The sequence below is a fragment of the Xenopus tropicalis genome, chromosome 5, assembly GCF_000004195.4.
Source record: "Xenopus tropicalis strain Nigerian chromosome 5, UCB_Xtro_10.0, whole genome shotgun sequence".
NCBI lineage: Eukaryota > Metazoa > Chordata > Amphibia > Anura > Pipidae > Xenopus > Xenopus tropicalis.
Window position 1 is genome coordinate 153660311 of NC_030681.2, and position 15710 is coordinate 153676020.

Genomic DNA, 15710 nt, shown 5'->3' on the forward strand with positions numbered 1-15710 from the left:
CACCATCTCTCCCTACTGTACCTACTATCCTAAAGCCACTACAGGGTGTAGTGAGGAAGCACATACTTAAGACAAGTTTGAGACATTTTGTGCTTTTTCCCAGCAGCAGAGTTTTTTATCTATAAAAACAGAAGGAAGAATATTGCAATATGATTGTCCATTTTGGAATGAACACGGGATCAGTCTGTGCCACAGATTATTTCTGTTTAAGATGCTAAATCCCATCTATTTTTGGCTGTGGAATTACCGCTCGTGCCGCGGGGAAATGTTCTATTTTGCATTATCAAATCCATCAAAACAGCGAGCGAGACCAGTCGCCAATCAGATCCGCGTTTCCTTATTATCTCTGTTACCCAACGACGCTCTTTGGATTGAACCCAAGTGGATTATAACAAGGTCTGATTGTGCCATTTTAGGAATGGCCGTAACCAAATGTTGGACCTCAGAATCCAAAAACCAATGGCCAGAACACTAGTTACGGCACTATAAAGGCAATTACCAGTTAGTTGGTGATACCCTAAGGCCTAAGCCATTCAGGTTGGTACCACTGGTAGCAGGTTAGTCCCTATGAGGGTTTATTGCATCTTCATTCCATCTGTCTAATAAATGTCAGATTCCCACCATGGTTTCCTTCTTCTCAGTCACGATCCCTATCCAATTACAGAAGACATATGGGTCCTACAGCCAATCCCAGGTAGGGGTCTCTGGGGGGGGATGGGTTGCCAATACTGTAATGAAACATTAAAGGGCAAGTTCAGGACAAATCAAGGCAGTAATATCCCCAATATTATTTTATTGTGTATCTGGAGTTTCTCGGCACAAACCATGTAGGAAAGTGGCGTGGGAGGGTCGGTTTGGGGCGGCAGATGCAGGAAGCCAATTGGAATTAATTCAAGTTTCCAGCACAGCGATTACATACCCAGCGCTGCTTTATTGCCTATGACAGCTAGAAAATATACCCAGCCCTAAATGTAAATGTTGTGTATTCGCGGCACTTCCATCCTGAATTGGATTCATAGGCAGAGGGCAGTCAATCAAAATAACAGGCTTCTCTCGTCGCTGGAAGTGGCCTCGTTTTTTTGTTTCTGGGTTAAACTGAAGGATTAACGGGAGACTTTCCCCATAAGCAGCAGTCAGTGTGTGAGTGTTAGTTGCACTACAGCGTCTGTGTGTCCTTATGAGCACAGAGACCACCACCTTCTTGGTTTAGATGATAATAAAACCCACCGAACGTTGGCCAGGGTATCAGAAAGCTTGAACTATCCTAGAACATCCTAGAACTAACCTAGACTAGAAATGTTGTGCATTATATTTTGGGTTTCTGTACCAGCCCAAGGCAACCACAACCTTTAAGTAGGGAAGATCAGTGGCCCCCAAGTGCCCATGTAGCCCCCCCATTTTCTTTTCCAGCACATACTGTGTTTGTCAACAGCTGCCCAGAGCCCACTGAGCATGTGCAGTGCCACAGACACTTTCCAAGATGGTGACCCCCTGTGACAAGTTTGAAGTCCTGAATCATTGCTACTATTGCGGGGCAGAAACTTTAGGCTGGTGCAATAGGTTCAGTATATAAAATATGACATTTTTAGGGTTTAGTTCTCCTTTAAAGCCGAGGGAACCCTGACATTCCCAAGACAAATACTCAACTACCAATGAAATAGCTCCAACTCCCAAAAAAAATATGCCCAACACTTATCTGGCCAAAACCCTCCCGGGGGTCTGCCTGAGCTAATAGTTGGGAAAACCTTTACCCTCCTACATTCCTCATCAATAGTCTCACCGGCACCTTCTTTGGGCCCTTGGTTTTGTGCTGAGGTTTATAGGATAATTTGACCCACCTTAGGGTTCCGAGGGTACTAGGTTGCTATAACTGATGGCCAGCTATGGCTATGGGAGGTTTCTAGAATACCATGTATATAGAAGATATTTAGTCAAGGGCAGGCAGTAATCAGGAGATACAAGAGCGTTAACCTACCAAGGTCATCCATGGAACATATATATACAAATAATGGGTCACAAGTAGGCTCAGAGAACCGACACCGCACCAAAACCAAGTCTAAGATCTTTGGGCTCATTGGACTTCACCAACACTGTCCCACCTGAGGAAGATCATGGGTATTGGGGAGATGAAGCTCATAATCCTGGCCAAGTACAGCTCCAGAAGGATTAATGAATGCCATGAATATAGATACAGGTATGGGACCCGTTATCCAGAATGCGGGGGACCTGGGGTTTTCTGGATAAGGGGTCTCTCCGTAATTCGGATCTCCTACCTTAAGTCTGCTAATAAAATTATTTAAACAGTAATTAAACCCAATAGGATTGTTTTGGCTCCAATAAGGATTAATTATATCTTAGTTGGGATCAAGTACAGGTACTGTTTTATTATTACAGAGAAAAGGGAATCATTTAACCATTAAATAAACCCAATAGGGCTGTTCTGCCCCAATAAGGGGTAATTATATCTTAGTTGGGATCAAGTACAGGAACTGTTTTATTATTACAGAGAAAAGGGAATCATTTAACCATGAAATAAACCCAATAGGGCTGTTCTGCCCCCAATAAGGGGTAATTATATCTTAGTTGGGATCAAGTACAGGTACTGTTTTATTATTACAGAGAAAAGGGAATCATTTAACCATTAAATAAACCCAATAGGGCTGTTCTGCCCCCAATAAGGGGTAATTATATCTTAGTTGGGATCAAGTACAGGTACTGTTTTATTATTACAGAGAAAAGGGAATCATTTAACCATGAAATAAACCCAATAGGATTGTTTGCCCCCAATAAGGGGTAATTATATCTTAGTTGGGATCAAGTACAGGTACTGTTTTATTATTACAGAGAAAAGGGAATCATTTAACCATTAAATAAACCCAATAGGGCTGTTCTGCCCCCAATAAGGGGTAATTATATCTTAGTTGGGATCAAGTACAGGTACTGTTTTATTATTACAGAGAAAAGGGAATCATTTAACCATTAAATAAACCCAATAGGACTGTTCTGCCCCAATAAGGGGTAATTATATCTTAGTTGGGATCAAGTACAGGTACTGTTTTATTATTACAGAGAAAAAGGAAACCATTTTTAAAAATGTGAATTATTTCATTAAAATGGAGTCTATGGGAGATGACCTTTCCATAATTTGGAACTTTCTGGATAATGGGTTTCCGGATAAAGGGTCCGATACCTGTAATATAATTATTTATCCCATTTTCTACAGACAAAACTACTAAAAGGCCATTGCAGACCATTTATAAAGGGTCCATTTCATGTCCCTAAGGGGCCCCTACATAACAGCCTGGTAGGGAATCCCTGGGGCTCTGGGTGAGTAGAAGTCGGACAGTTACATATTATCCATGTCCAACATGAATCTCTAACTAACGTCCCCTGACCAGGCACTTAGTCATCAGCTTTCTCTTCCCCCCGTTAAAAGATCCAAGGAGAAAACATTTGATCTCTTGTTCCTCTGTGCGGCTCTGGGAATATCATCACCATCATCATCATCATCATCATCAACGTATTTCAGCTTAAGGGCCGAGGAGCAGAACATACAATGGTAAGTGCAATAGGATTACAAACCCGGCAACGTTTTACTCCTCTGGGCCATTTGGTTTGGGAAAATAGAATGTTCTCTACATTATAAAGTGAGATATTCCTGAAACAAAAGCCAGCACTGGGCATCGCACAGTAGATTGTAAGCTCTTCAGGTCAGGGGAGCAGTGTGTGTATAGGTATAGTTTAACCAACTACTTATTTATTTAATAACAGGGTCTGCTTTATCTGTGGGCAGGTACAGCATCCCTATGGTTCTAGTAGTTCTCGAGAAAGCTAACATTTAGTTATATACATATATGTATATAGGATAGAGCAGTGATCCCCAACCAGTGGCTCGGGGGGAACATGTTGCTCTCAGTGCCCCCAAACCAGGGAGTTATTTTTGAATTCCTGACTTGGGGGCAAGTTTTGGTTGAATAAAAACAAGATTTCCTACCAAATAAAGCCCCTGTAAGCTGATAGGGTGCATAGAGGCCCCTAATAGCCAATCACAGCCCTTATTTGGCTCCTCCGTGAACTTTTATGGTGCTTGTGTTGCTCCCCAAGTCTTTTTATATTTGACTGTGGCTCCCGAGTAAGAAAGGTTGGGGTCCCCTGGGATAGAATATAGCAGCGCTATGTAATACAAAGTAGAGATAAGTGAGAGATAAGAGCAGGGAAAAATGTCCCCCGGGGAATTAACTCCAAGCTGTTCGGCCGCACATTTGCCATTAATAACAGCAGAGAGCGAAGGGCAACGGCACCACTAGAATTTGTCAGTCGCACAACTGCCATCTGTCTATTTGCCTAACAAGTTAGATGGTATTTTCTAAATATGCTGATATTTACTCCCGTGTCATTGCCAATATATTCATTAATATCTGTGCTTATTGGACCTGAGCGCCATTACCTGCATTTCATTCAGACTTTGTTTAATCACCGTTGATGGGAATGTGATAGGGACCTTAGATTGTAAGCTCACTGGGGCAGGGACTGATGGGAATGTGATAGGGACCTTAGATTGTAAGCTCACTGGGGCAGGGACTGATGGGAATGGGATAGGGACATTAGATTGTAAGCTCACTGGGGCAGGGACTGATGGGAATGTGATAGGGACCTTAGATTGTAAGCTCACTGGGGCAGGGACTGATGGGAATGTGATAGGGACCTTAGATTGTAAGCTCACTGGGGCAGGGACTGATGGGAATGTGATAGGGACCTTAGATTGTAAGCTCACTGGGGCAGGGACTGATGGGAATGTGATAGGGACCTTAGATTGTAAGCTCACTGGGGCAGGGACTGATGGGAATGTGATAGGGCCCTTAGATTGTAAGCTCACTGGGGCAGGGACTGATGGGAATGTGATAGGAACCTTAGATTGTAAGCTCACTGGGGCAGGGACTGATGGGAATGGGATAGGGACCTTAGATTGTAAGCTCACTGGGGCAGGGACTGATGGGAATGGGATAGGGACCTTAGATTGTAAGCTCACTGGGGCAGGGGCTGATGGGAATGTGATAGGGACCTTAGATTGTAAGCTCACTGGGGCAGGGACTGATGGGAATGTGATAGGAACCTTAGATTGTAAGCTCACTGGGGCAGGGGCTGATGGGAATGGGATAGGGACCTTAGATTGTAAGCTCACTGGGGCAGGGACTGATGGGAATGATGTATAATCTCTGTAAGGTGCTATATAAATAAAGGATGATTTATACATAGGTTCCGCCATGGTAACAGCCTCCCCCCCCCTCCCCACCATCTCCAGCCATAAAGCAATCCCATCCTCAGAAATTGATCAAATAGTCTCTTCCTGGAAAATGATTCTGCCCCCCCCCCCCCCGCCCCAATTATTTATTATTTCTGCTGAATCCACTGGAAATGAACATTGGGTAATTGAAGCGGCAGTAAAACATCGCTCGTTATCTCGGGGGGCAGCGCTGGGGGGAGCGCTCCCCGTTATGGATTCCGTGTGTGTGAGGGATATCACTTAATAAAATGAAGCCGCGCGTTCCCCGTGTGTAAATCATACGGCCGGATACGCACTAAATATTGACGCGGCCGTAGGGGCGACGCCGGCAGCCATATATCTCGGGGTAATTGCTCCGCCTCCATTACATCTGCTGCTTCAATTCATTTTGGAACTTGAAACTGAAAAATTGATTAAGAACATTATACATTTGGTCAGTACTTCCTTTCAGATAACAACGTACAACTCAGCTTTGCTTTATGGCCGGGATTCTAGAGAGACACTTAGGCAATAGTCTCTGAATTACTGAATTACCCTTTATCTGCCGGGTTTATTTACATTTACTACACCCTCCCCTGGCGGGGTCTTTCTTTCATTTCGCTATGAGTAGTGGGAGTGGCTAAGGCAGGGCAAATGAACCAATTATCTTTAAGAATAAATAAGCATATTACATCTGAACACAGATGTGATCACCCATGGAATGGGGTGCCCATAGCTCCATATGGAAAGGGGGTGCCCATAGCTCCATATGGAATGGGGTGCCCATAGCTCCATATGGAATGGGGTGCCCATAGCTCCATATGGAAGGGGGTGCCCATAGCTCCATATGGAAGGGGGTGCCCATAGCTCCATATGGAAGGGGGTGCCCATAGCTCCATATGGAATGGGGTGCCCATAGCTCCATATGGAAGGGGGTGCCCATAGCTCCATATGGAAGGGGGTGCCCATAGCTCCATATGGAAGGGGGTGCCCATAGCTCCATATGGAAGGGGGTGCCCATAGCTCCATATGGAAGGGGGTGCCCATAGCTCCATATGGAAGGGGGTGCCCATAGCTCCATATGGAAGGGGGTGCCCATAGCTCCATATGGAAGGGGGTGCCCATAGCTCCAAATGGAATGGGGTGCCCATAGCTCCATATGGAAAGGGATGCCCATAGCTCCATATGGAAAGGGGTGCCCATAGCTCCATATGGAACGGGGTGCCCATAGCTCCATATGGAAAGGGATGCCCATAGCTCCATATGGAACGGGGTGCCCATAGCTCCATATGGAAAGGGGTGCCCACAGCTCCATGTGGAAAGGGGTGCCCATAGCTCCATATGGAAAGGGATGCCCACAGCTCCATATGGAAGGGGGTGCCCATAGCTCCATATGGAAAGGGATGCCCACAGCTCCATATGGAAAGGGATGCCCACAGCTCCATATGGAAAGGGGTGCCCAGAGCTCCATATGGAAAGGGATGCCCATAGCTCCATATGGAAAGGGGTGCCCATAGCTCCATATGGAAAGGGATGCCCACAGCTCCATATGGAAAGGGGTGCCCAGAGCTCCATATGGAAAGGGATGCCCATAGCTCCATATGGAAAGGGGTGCCCATAGCTCCATATGGAAAGGGATGCCCATAGCTCCATATGGAAAGGGGTGCCCATAGCTCCATATGGAAAGGGATGCCCACAGCTCCATATGGAAAGGGGTGCCCACAGCTCCATATGGAAAGGGATGCCCATAGCTCCATATGGAAAGGGGTGCCCATATCTCGGGGTAATTGCTCCGCCTCCATTACATAACTCTTCTTGGAATGGGGTGCCCATAGCTCCATGTGGAAAGGGATGCCCATAACTCTTCTTGGAAAGGGATGCCCATATCTCCATGTGGAAAGGGATGCCCATAACTCTTCTTGGAATGGGGTGCCCATAGCTCCATGTGGAAAGGGATGCCCATAACTCTTCTTGGAATGGGGTGCCCATAGCTCCATGTGGAAAGGGATGCCCATAACTCTTCTTGGAAGCGGGTGCCCATAGCTCCATGTGGAAAGGGATGCCCATAACTCTTCTTGGAATGGGGTGCCCATAACTCTTCTTGGAATGGGGTGCCCATAGCTCCATGTGGAAACGGATGCCCATAACTCTTCTTGGAAAGGGATGCCCATATCTCCATGTGGAAAGGGATGCCCATAACTCTTCTTGGAATGGGGTGCCCATATCTCCATGTGGAAAGGGATGCCCATAACTCTTCTTGGAAAGGGATGCCCATATCTCCTTGTGGAAAGGGATGCCCATAACTCTTCTTGGAATGGGGTGCCCATAACTCTTCTTGGAATGGGGTGCCCATAGCTCCATGTGGAAACGGATGCCCATAACTCTTCTTGGAAAGGGATGCCCATATCTCCATGTGGAAAGGGATGCCCATAACTCTTCTTGGAATGGGGTGCCCATATCTCCATGTGGAAAGGGATGCCCATAACTCTTCTTGGAAAGGGATGCCCATATCTCCAAGTGGAAAGGGATGCCCATAACTCTTCTTGGAATGGGGTGCCCATAGCTCCATGTGGAAAGGGATGCCCATAACTCTTCTTGGAAGCGGGTGCCCATAGCTCCATGTGGAAAGGGATGCCCATAACTCTTCTTGGAAGCGGGTGCCTAGAGCTCCACATAGAAGGGTTACCTATAACTTTTGATTGAAAGGTTTAACCAAAGTTCCCAATAGAAGTGCAAGCCCATAATTCATAATTGAATGGGATGCCCATAGCCCCATGTGGAAGGGGATGCCCATATGCCCATAAATCTTTATCGAACATGGTGCCTGTAGCTCCACATTAAACGGTGCCCATTACTAGGGCAATTGGTTTTGGCTCCCAGAAGGTTTTTGAGTCAGAAGAAGAAGGCAAACAATTCAAACACTATAAAAAGCACCCCTTTAATATCTGTCTGCACAGTAAGGATATTCAGCACAAAGCTGCTCCCATTGGAGTTGAGTGAATACGACTCGGCAGAAGCAGAATGGGGCGGGGGGGGCTTATTATCCGCCAGCTCTCGGGGGATCAGTCTGGATTCCACGTCATTTCGAATACAATTTCCATTCTATCAGCGCTTATCATGTTGTGCAAATCCTCGCTGAAATAAGGCGCTTAACTGCCTCCAACACGGAGCGTTCGCTAAGTGATTGAAAGTTCTCCAGTCAACAGCAGCTTTGTTCCTATTACAGTGAGAATGAGCGCGTGGCGGGGCCAATGGGCTCGCCTGTCAGCCGCCTTTGATTTATGGCAGCGTTTGTGCTTTGTCACCGAATACTCGGCTGTTTCTGTAACAAAGGGTTTCATGGAAATTCCATTCTATCCGGGCATAAAAGTGTGAGCGCCAAGCTGTTAGGGACGTATCTCCCTCTCTGTAGATACGCGGCGCATTAAATGCGCAGAAAGGGATACGTATAATCATCTCTCGCCGGCTGGGAAATTCAATTTCCATTCTTATGTGACTGGAGCAAAGGTTGGCGCCGGATCCTACGGCGCGGTGATGGGAAACAAGCGGGAGTCGTATTTACAAGCAAATCCAAATGTTTCACTAGAGGAATACATCTCTGCAACTGTCACCGGCAGACGGGGACACATTTTTTCGTCAGGCATGGATTCGCAGCGAATTTCCACATTTCCCCATTGGCGAATTGTTTTGTTAAACATCCGTGAAAATTTGCCACAGAAAAATTCTTTGCGCATCGAAAAATTTCGATTTAGAAAAATTTCTAATTGGGCGCGGTCGCGACAAAAAAATATACGCGGGCGACAAAAAAATATACGCGGGCAACAAAAAATATACACGGATGACAAAAAATATAGGCGGGCGACAAAAAATATAGGCAGGCGACAAAAAAATATACGCGGGCAACAAAAAATATATGCGGGCGACAAAAATTTTTTTCACTGTTTTGAGAATTTTATTGCCATTTGGTTCGCCATAAAATTCACGAAACGGCGATAACTTTTCGGACAGATTTGCTCATCACTACTCATCACTACTATAGTCTATAAAGCAAAGAGAAAAGGAACAGTTTGTACCTTGTGGGGCGGCACCCAACCCACTATTTTGGGACCCCAAATGCTTCATGGAACATTCGGCTGAATACCGAACCAAATATGCAAACAGGGCTGTGGAAGGGTTAATAATAAGCAAGCGCTAAGCACGGGGTGAAAAAACCTGCCAACAATTGGGTTTCCAGCTCTCCAGTTTGGAATTTTAGCAGCTATCTGGTTGCTAGGGTCTTCTTTACCTTAGCAACCAGGCAGTAGTATAAAATAACAATAATAATAATAATAAAGATCACAGAGCAATCGTTTTTTGGCTGCCGGGGTCAGTGACCCCTATTTGAAAGCTGGAAAGACATATAAAGGAAATAATTGAGAAAAACTATAATAAATAAACAATGAAGACCAATTGCAAAGTTGCTAGGAATAGGACATTCTATGGCATGACTATGTCCTGTGTCCCGAGTCCTATTTGCTATACCCCGGGCTCCATTGGAGTTATGGCGCCTACAACAGAAAGGTCCCTACTCCCTTGACTGTAGCTCACAGGACAAGCACATAAGCTTTGAGACTTGTGGCCCCTGTTGTCCCCAGGAACAGGGTCGGACTGGGCCCCGGTGGGCCCAGGCAGCCCAGACCCCACCCTTGCATCGCTCCCCCCACCCGACCGCTCCTGCCCCGATGCATTCAATTTCCGCACTCGGGTGGGGGGCCCTGTAAGGGGGGTTAGGGGGGCCCCTCCAGGGGGGAAGAGGCTATGGGTGCGGGCCATATGTGCGGGCTATGGGTGCGGGCCCCGGTGGGCCCTTCACCCCCCAGTCCGACCCTGCCTAGGAATGCAGGTTAGCAAGGGGCCCCAGGGGTAATTACCTGGGATAGAGGGTCCCTTTGGAATATTGTATCTAAACCAATAGTTCAATCAGTTGGGGAATAATGCAATAAAGCTCTCTGCCCAGGGCACGGAACGTTCCGCTCAGTTTCAATGGGATTTATTTCAGGTGGTCGGACGCGGAGGCTACAAGTTCCAGAACTGGGCCCAGACCTACGGATCCAGCCCGGAGCTCTACTTCCAGCCCACGTGTGTCGAGGAAATAAAGGAAGTGAGTATAAATATTATATATATATTGACTTATACCTCCCCTGTACATGTCAAACCTTCCCCAGGGCCATAGATTCCAAATCTTAGACATTTTGGCCCAGATTCAATTCCATGAGAAAAAGTTATTTTATGGTTTTTCACGTGAAAACTTCTTGTCCAATATTCTTATGTTATTGGTTAGGAGCTTCTTTATTGCAGCACCTATTAAACCCATGATATTTAAGATTTAATGACATATTATACTGTATTATGATTCTATTGCCCCACCCATTACTTGTCTATATAAAAATGCCTCTTCTGGAGCCAAAGTGTTACTCTTATTGCCTGTGTTTATCTCCCCTGGGGTCTGCAGGCATCATTGACGTGGTCCATAATACAGGTATAGGACCCGTTATCCAGAATACTCGGGACCAAGGGTATTCCGGATAAGGGGTCTTTCCGTTATTTGGATCTCCATACCTTAAGTTTACTAAACAATCAATTAAACATTAATTAAACCCAATAGGATTGTTTTGCATCCAATAAGGGGTAATTATATCTTAGTTGGGATCAAGTACAGGTACTGTTTTATTATCACAGAGAAAAGGGAATCATTTAACCATGAAATAAACCCAATAGGGCTGTTCTGCCCCCAATAAGGGGTAATTATATCTTAGTTGGGATCAAGTACAGGTACTGTTTTATTATTACAGAGAAAAGGGAATCATTTAACCATGAAATAAACCCAATAGGGCTGTTCTGCCCCCAATAAGGGGTAATTATATCTTAGTTGGGATCAAGTACAGGTACTGTTTTATTATTACAGAGAAAAGGGAATCATTTAACCATTAAATAAACCCAATAGGGCTGTTCTGCCCCCAATAAGGGGTAATTATATCTTAGTTGGGATCAAGTACAGGTACTGTTTTATTATTACAGAGAAAAGGGAATCATTTAACCATTAAATAAACCCAATAGGACTGTTCTGCCCCAATAAGGGGTAATTATATCTTAGTTGGGATCAAGTACAGGTACTGTTTTATTATTACAGAGAAAAGGGAATCATTTAACCATTAAATAAACCCAATAGGGCTGTTCTGCCCCAATAAGGGGTAATTATATCTTAGTTGGGATCAAGTACAGGTACTGTTTTATTATTACAGAGAAAAGGGAATCATTTAACCATTAAATAAACCCAATAGGGCTGTTCTGCCCCAATAAGGGGTAATTATATCTTAGTTGGGATCAAGTACAGGTACTGTTTTATTATTACAGAGAAAAGGGAATCATTTAACCATGAAATAAACCCAATAAGGCTGTTCTGCCCCAATAAGGGGTAATTATATCTTAGTTGGGATCAAGTACAGGTACTGTTTTATTATTACAGAGAAAAGGGAATCATTTAACCATGAAATAAACCCAATAGGGCTGTTCTGCCCCAATAAGGGGTAATTATATCTTAGTTGGGATCATTTATAAGGTATTGTATTATTATTACAGAGAAAAGGGAATCATTTTTAAAATTCTGAATTATTTGATTAAAATGGAGTCTATGGGAGACGGGCTTTCCTTAATTCGGAGCTTTCTGGATTACAAATTTCCGGATTAAGGATCCCATACCTGTACCTGAATTATAATTCCTATTAGCACCTTGGTTCCCAGAGCCTGGAGAGACCAGTAGCCTAAAGTGACCAATCAGGGGTTTGCTTTTGGGATTCTAACTGCAATAGTCCAGTAACCCCGAGCAACCAATCAGATATCTGCAATGCATCAAATGTACTTTGTGGGTATTATGGGACTGCTGACGTCTGTTTTGCCATAGGTGACCCCATTCTAAGCAACTCTTCAGTTGGTCTTCATTTTTTTTCTTTTTTTTGTCTTCCTGCTCTTCATCTTCCTTGCAACTAAATATGCAATGATGGACTCCTTGTCTGAAGAGCTGACCCTAAGTTCCAGGCCCCCATCCAAAGACTCTCCTCCCCCATCCCAAGCTGCCATGGGGGGCACCTCTTTCTATGGAGGGGCCCTGGGGTTGTTAGTAGGCTTTAGTTCTCCTTTAATACTTAGTTGGGGGGTTCCCCATTTACAGCTCAGTACAGACCTCACTACACTATTGCACTTTATTGTCCTTGATGGGGGATCCAAGGGTCGTTTGAGCGGTGTTTGCTCTAGAACTGATATATGTTAGAACACTGGGCGCCCCACTAGCGCCAAAAAATCTGCAGAACATTCATTTAAAGAAAAATGGTGTCAAAATATTCAATTATCAGTGCCTATAAAAATCATTTATTAGCCAACATTTAATGAATGAACTTTCTGCTGCGATTATATTGGCTTCATAAGAGAATAATTGTCTTCGTCATCAATTACCCATCCGATTAGGTGAGCGCAACTGTATAACTGTTACCCACAATCCTCCATGTGGCTCAGTAACTCACACAGTATATAGTTAGAGTATTAAAAGACCAGGGAAATCTATTCCATTAACCAGAAACCCTTTTTTAATTAGAGTAGTGCGATTGGATTCAGCTCAGCAGTGTTCCGCCATCTTGGATTTGTTATCTAGGCCCAGCCCAAAGACATAGCTCCCACCCACGGGCCAGTAACTTGTCCACATCCAACCTATCCACCCCAAATCCAAAGCCAATGATTAGATAAAGTTCTGCCCTTTACTCCCACACTACTTCCTGTTACGGTTAGAGCTGCGTCACTTCCTGTCAGGTGATCTCACAGCCCATCACTAAATGGCGGCTCAAGGGAAAGGATGTAAAAGGGCAATATTTACTGATATATATATTCCAGTTTGGGGAGATTCTTTAATAGGTCACTTAACATCATATAAACTGTCTGTTGGTTACGTATTCATTCTGGGGGTGTAGTTTCCCTTTAAAGGCACTGCTGGCCAGCTGATTGGACGCTGATTAACCAGTTTCTGTCTGTATTTCAGATTCTAGATCTGGCTCGTCAGCGAAGCAAAAGAGTCAAGGTGGTGGGAGGAGGTCACTCTCCCTCGGACATCGCCTGCACCGACGACTTTATGATCCGAATGGATAAGATGAACAGAATCCTCAAGGTACAGTCACCGGCAGATAAACTTCAGTCTCACTTTACTGCTGCGCTGCAAGTTGCAGTTCTAATGTGAAGCACCGGCTCCTTCTGAAAGCTCAGACTCAGGCACACTTTACTGCTGCGCTGCAAGTTGGAGTGATATCCCCCCCCCCCCTCACCCCCAGCAGCCGATCAGCAGAACAATGGGAAGGGAGCAAGATAGCAGCTCCCAGTAGGTATCAGAATAGCACTCAATAGTAAGAAATCCAAGTCCGGCTTGGGACTCCTCCAGTTACATGGGAGTAGGAGAAACAATAGGTTAGCTGAAAGCAGTTCTAATGTGTAGCGCTGGCTGAAAGCTCAGACTCAGGCACACTTTACTGCTGCGCTGCAAGTTGGAGTGATATCCCCCCCCCTCACCCCCAGCAGCCGATCAGCAGAACAATGGGAAGGGAGCAAGATAGCAGCTCCCAGTAGGTATCAGAATAGCACTCAATAGTAAGAAATCCAAGTCCGGCTTGGGACTCCTCCAGTTACATGGGAGTAGGAGAAACAATAGGTTAGCTGAAAGCAGTTCTAATGTGTAGCGCTGGCTGAAAGCTCAGACTCAGGCACACTTTACTGCTGCGCTGCAAGTTGGAGTGATATCCCCCCCCTCACCCCCAGCAGCCGATCAGCAGAACAATGGGAAGGGAGCAAGATAGCAGCTCCCAGTAGGTATCAGAATAGCACTCAATAGTAAGAAATCCAAGTCCGGCTTGGGACTCCTCCAGTTACATGGGAGTAGGAGAAACAATAGGTTAGCTGAAAGCAGTTCTAATGTGTAGCGCTGGCTGAAAGCTCAGACTCAGGCACAATGCACTGAGATGGCGCCTACACACCAATATTACAGCTACAAATACATTTGTTGGTTCAAGAATAAAAGGTTAACTGAGCCCAATCCCTTCTATGCAAACAATTATAATTTATAAATGTCATTGCCCAAGAAGCGCTTTGATTTAATGGGAGTGAATGAATCCCATCATTGCTCTACTGAGCCCCCCTGTCCCCCTGTGATTGGTCCGTAAGTAAGGGGTGGGACAGGTGCAGCACTGCGGTGTATAAGCCAATCAGTGCCCGTCGGAGCCATAGAACATCTCGGCAGTAGGAAAGGGAACATTAAGGAGCCGTAATTGGCCGGATGCCCCCTGATGAGTTACATATTCCTGTATCAGCTGCAGGCTAAAGTCCCTCTGTACAGTAACGATGGCAGATAATTCCTCCTTTCAGCTCGTTAGGAGCCAGGTGTAGCTCATTAACTAATTACTCATTCAGATTACAGAAGTCTGTACTGATTCCTGGAGTTAATAAGGAAAGGGGTTTCTTCCGAGGGTCAAACTCTTAAGGCGGCCATACACGGTAAGATCTGAGGGGTCACCAAACGAGCCTCCCCCGATGTGCCCAACTTGGGTGGCCAATATCTGGCTAATGCGATTGTTTGGCCCCAGAGCCAAATAACCCTATTACAATGGAGGGGATATGAAAAGTCAGAGCGAAGACTACGTCAGTGAGCTTAATGGGCTTATGTGGCCCCCAATGTGGCCAAGTTTACACCAGATATGGGTTGGGGAGGATGTCGAAGGGTCACATATACTGCCCGTGTATGGCCGCCTTTGGGTTTCCATGGGATTTGCTTCTAAGAGCAGGAAGGGTGGGATTGAAGGAGGGACAAGGGTTGGTAAGGGGCAAAGTTTGGCAAATAGCCATTTATTATGGTGCTTCCCTAAGCTTGGAACCACGGGGCCCCTTACTACTGAGTTGGCACGTTCCTTCCCACTATGGGGCCCATGGGTACTTGGGCAATGTTCCCAAACAAAAATGGTAGGACATACACATCATGCCCCTAATGTACCCAAAACTTGCCCCATTATACCAAACCTCACCCACAATCCACCCAAACCCTTCACCAGGAATCCCACCTTTACTTCTCTTGGGGCCCCATCTGCCAAGAGGCCCCTGACTGCAGCACCTCTTGCCCCCCCCCTCCGATGGCAGCCCTGGTTGCTATCGGTAACTGCAGGGAACAGATTTGCCCAGTGTTAATAAATGAGCCCAGTTGTGTTTATCTATGAATGTGTCACGAGATTCCTAATAATCCAGAATATGGGAGATAATCAGTCTGCTTACGGCTACACCAGCATTCATTCACTGCTCGTTAGTTATTTTAATTAATTGTAAATGATTCCACTTAACTCGAAGTCATTATAGTAATTAGTGTAGGGTTATTGTATGAAACACAAGT

At 45.3% G+C, this 15710-nt stretch overlaps 1 protein-coding gene across 1 annotated transcript in view; it reads left to right on the top strand.

The window, feature by feature from the left end:
- Positions 1 to 3452: 3452 nt before the first annotated feature.
- Positions 3453 to 15710, top strand: part of LOC101733882 (L-gulonolactone oxidase) — a 75099-nt gene continuing 62841 nt past the window's right edge. Inside the window, exons 1-3 of the mRNA XM_031903103.1 lie at positions 3453 to 3559; positions 10302 to 10403; positions 13329 to 13454. Of these exons, the coding sequence (XP_031758963.1) occupies positions 3557 to 3559; positions 10302 to 10403; positions 13329 to 13454 (231 nt within the window). The 5' untranslated portion in view covers positions 3453 to 3556. The remainder of the gene's footprint in view (positions 3560 to 10301; positions 10404 to 13328; positions 13455 to 15710) is intronic.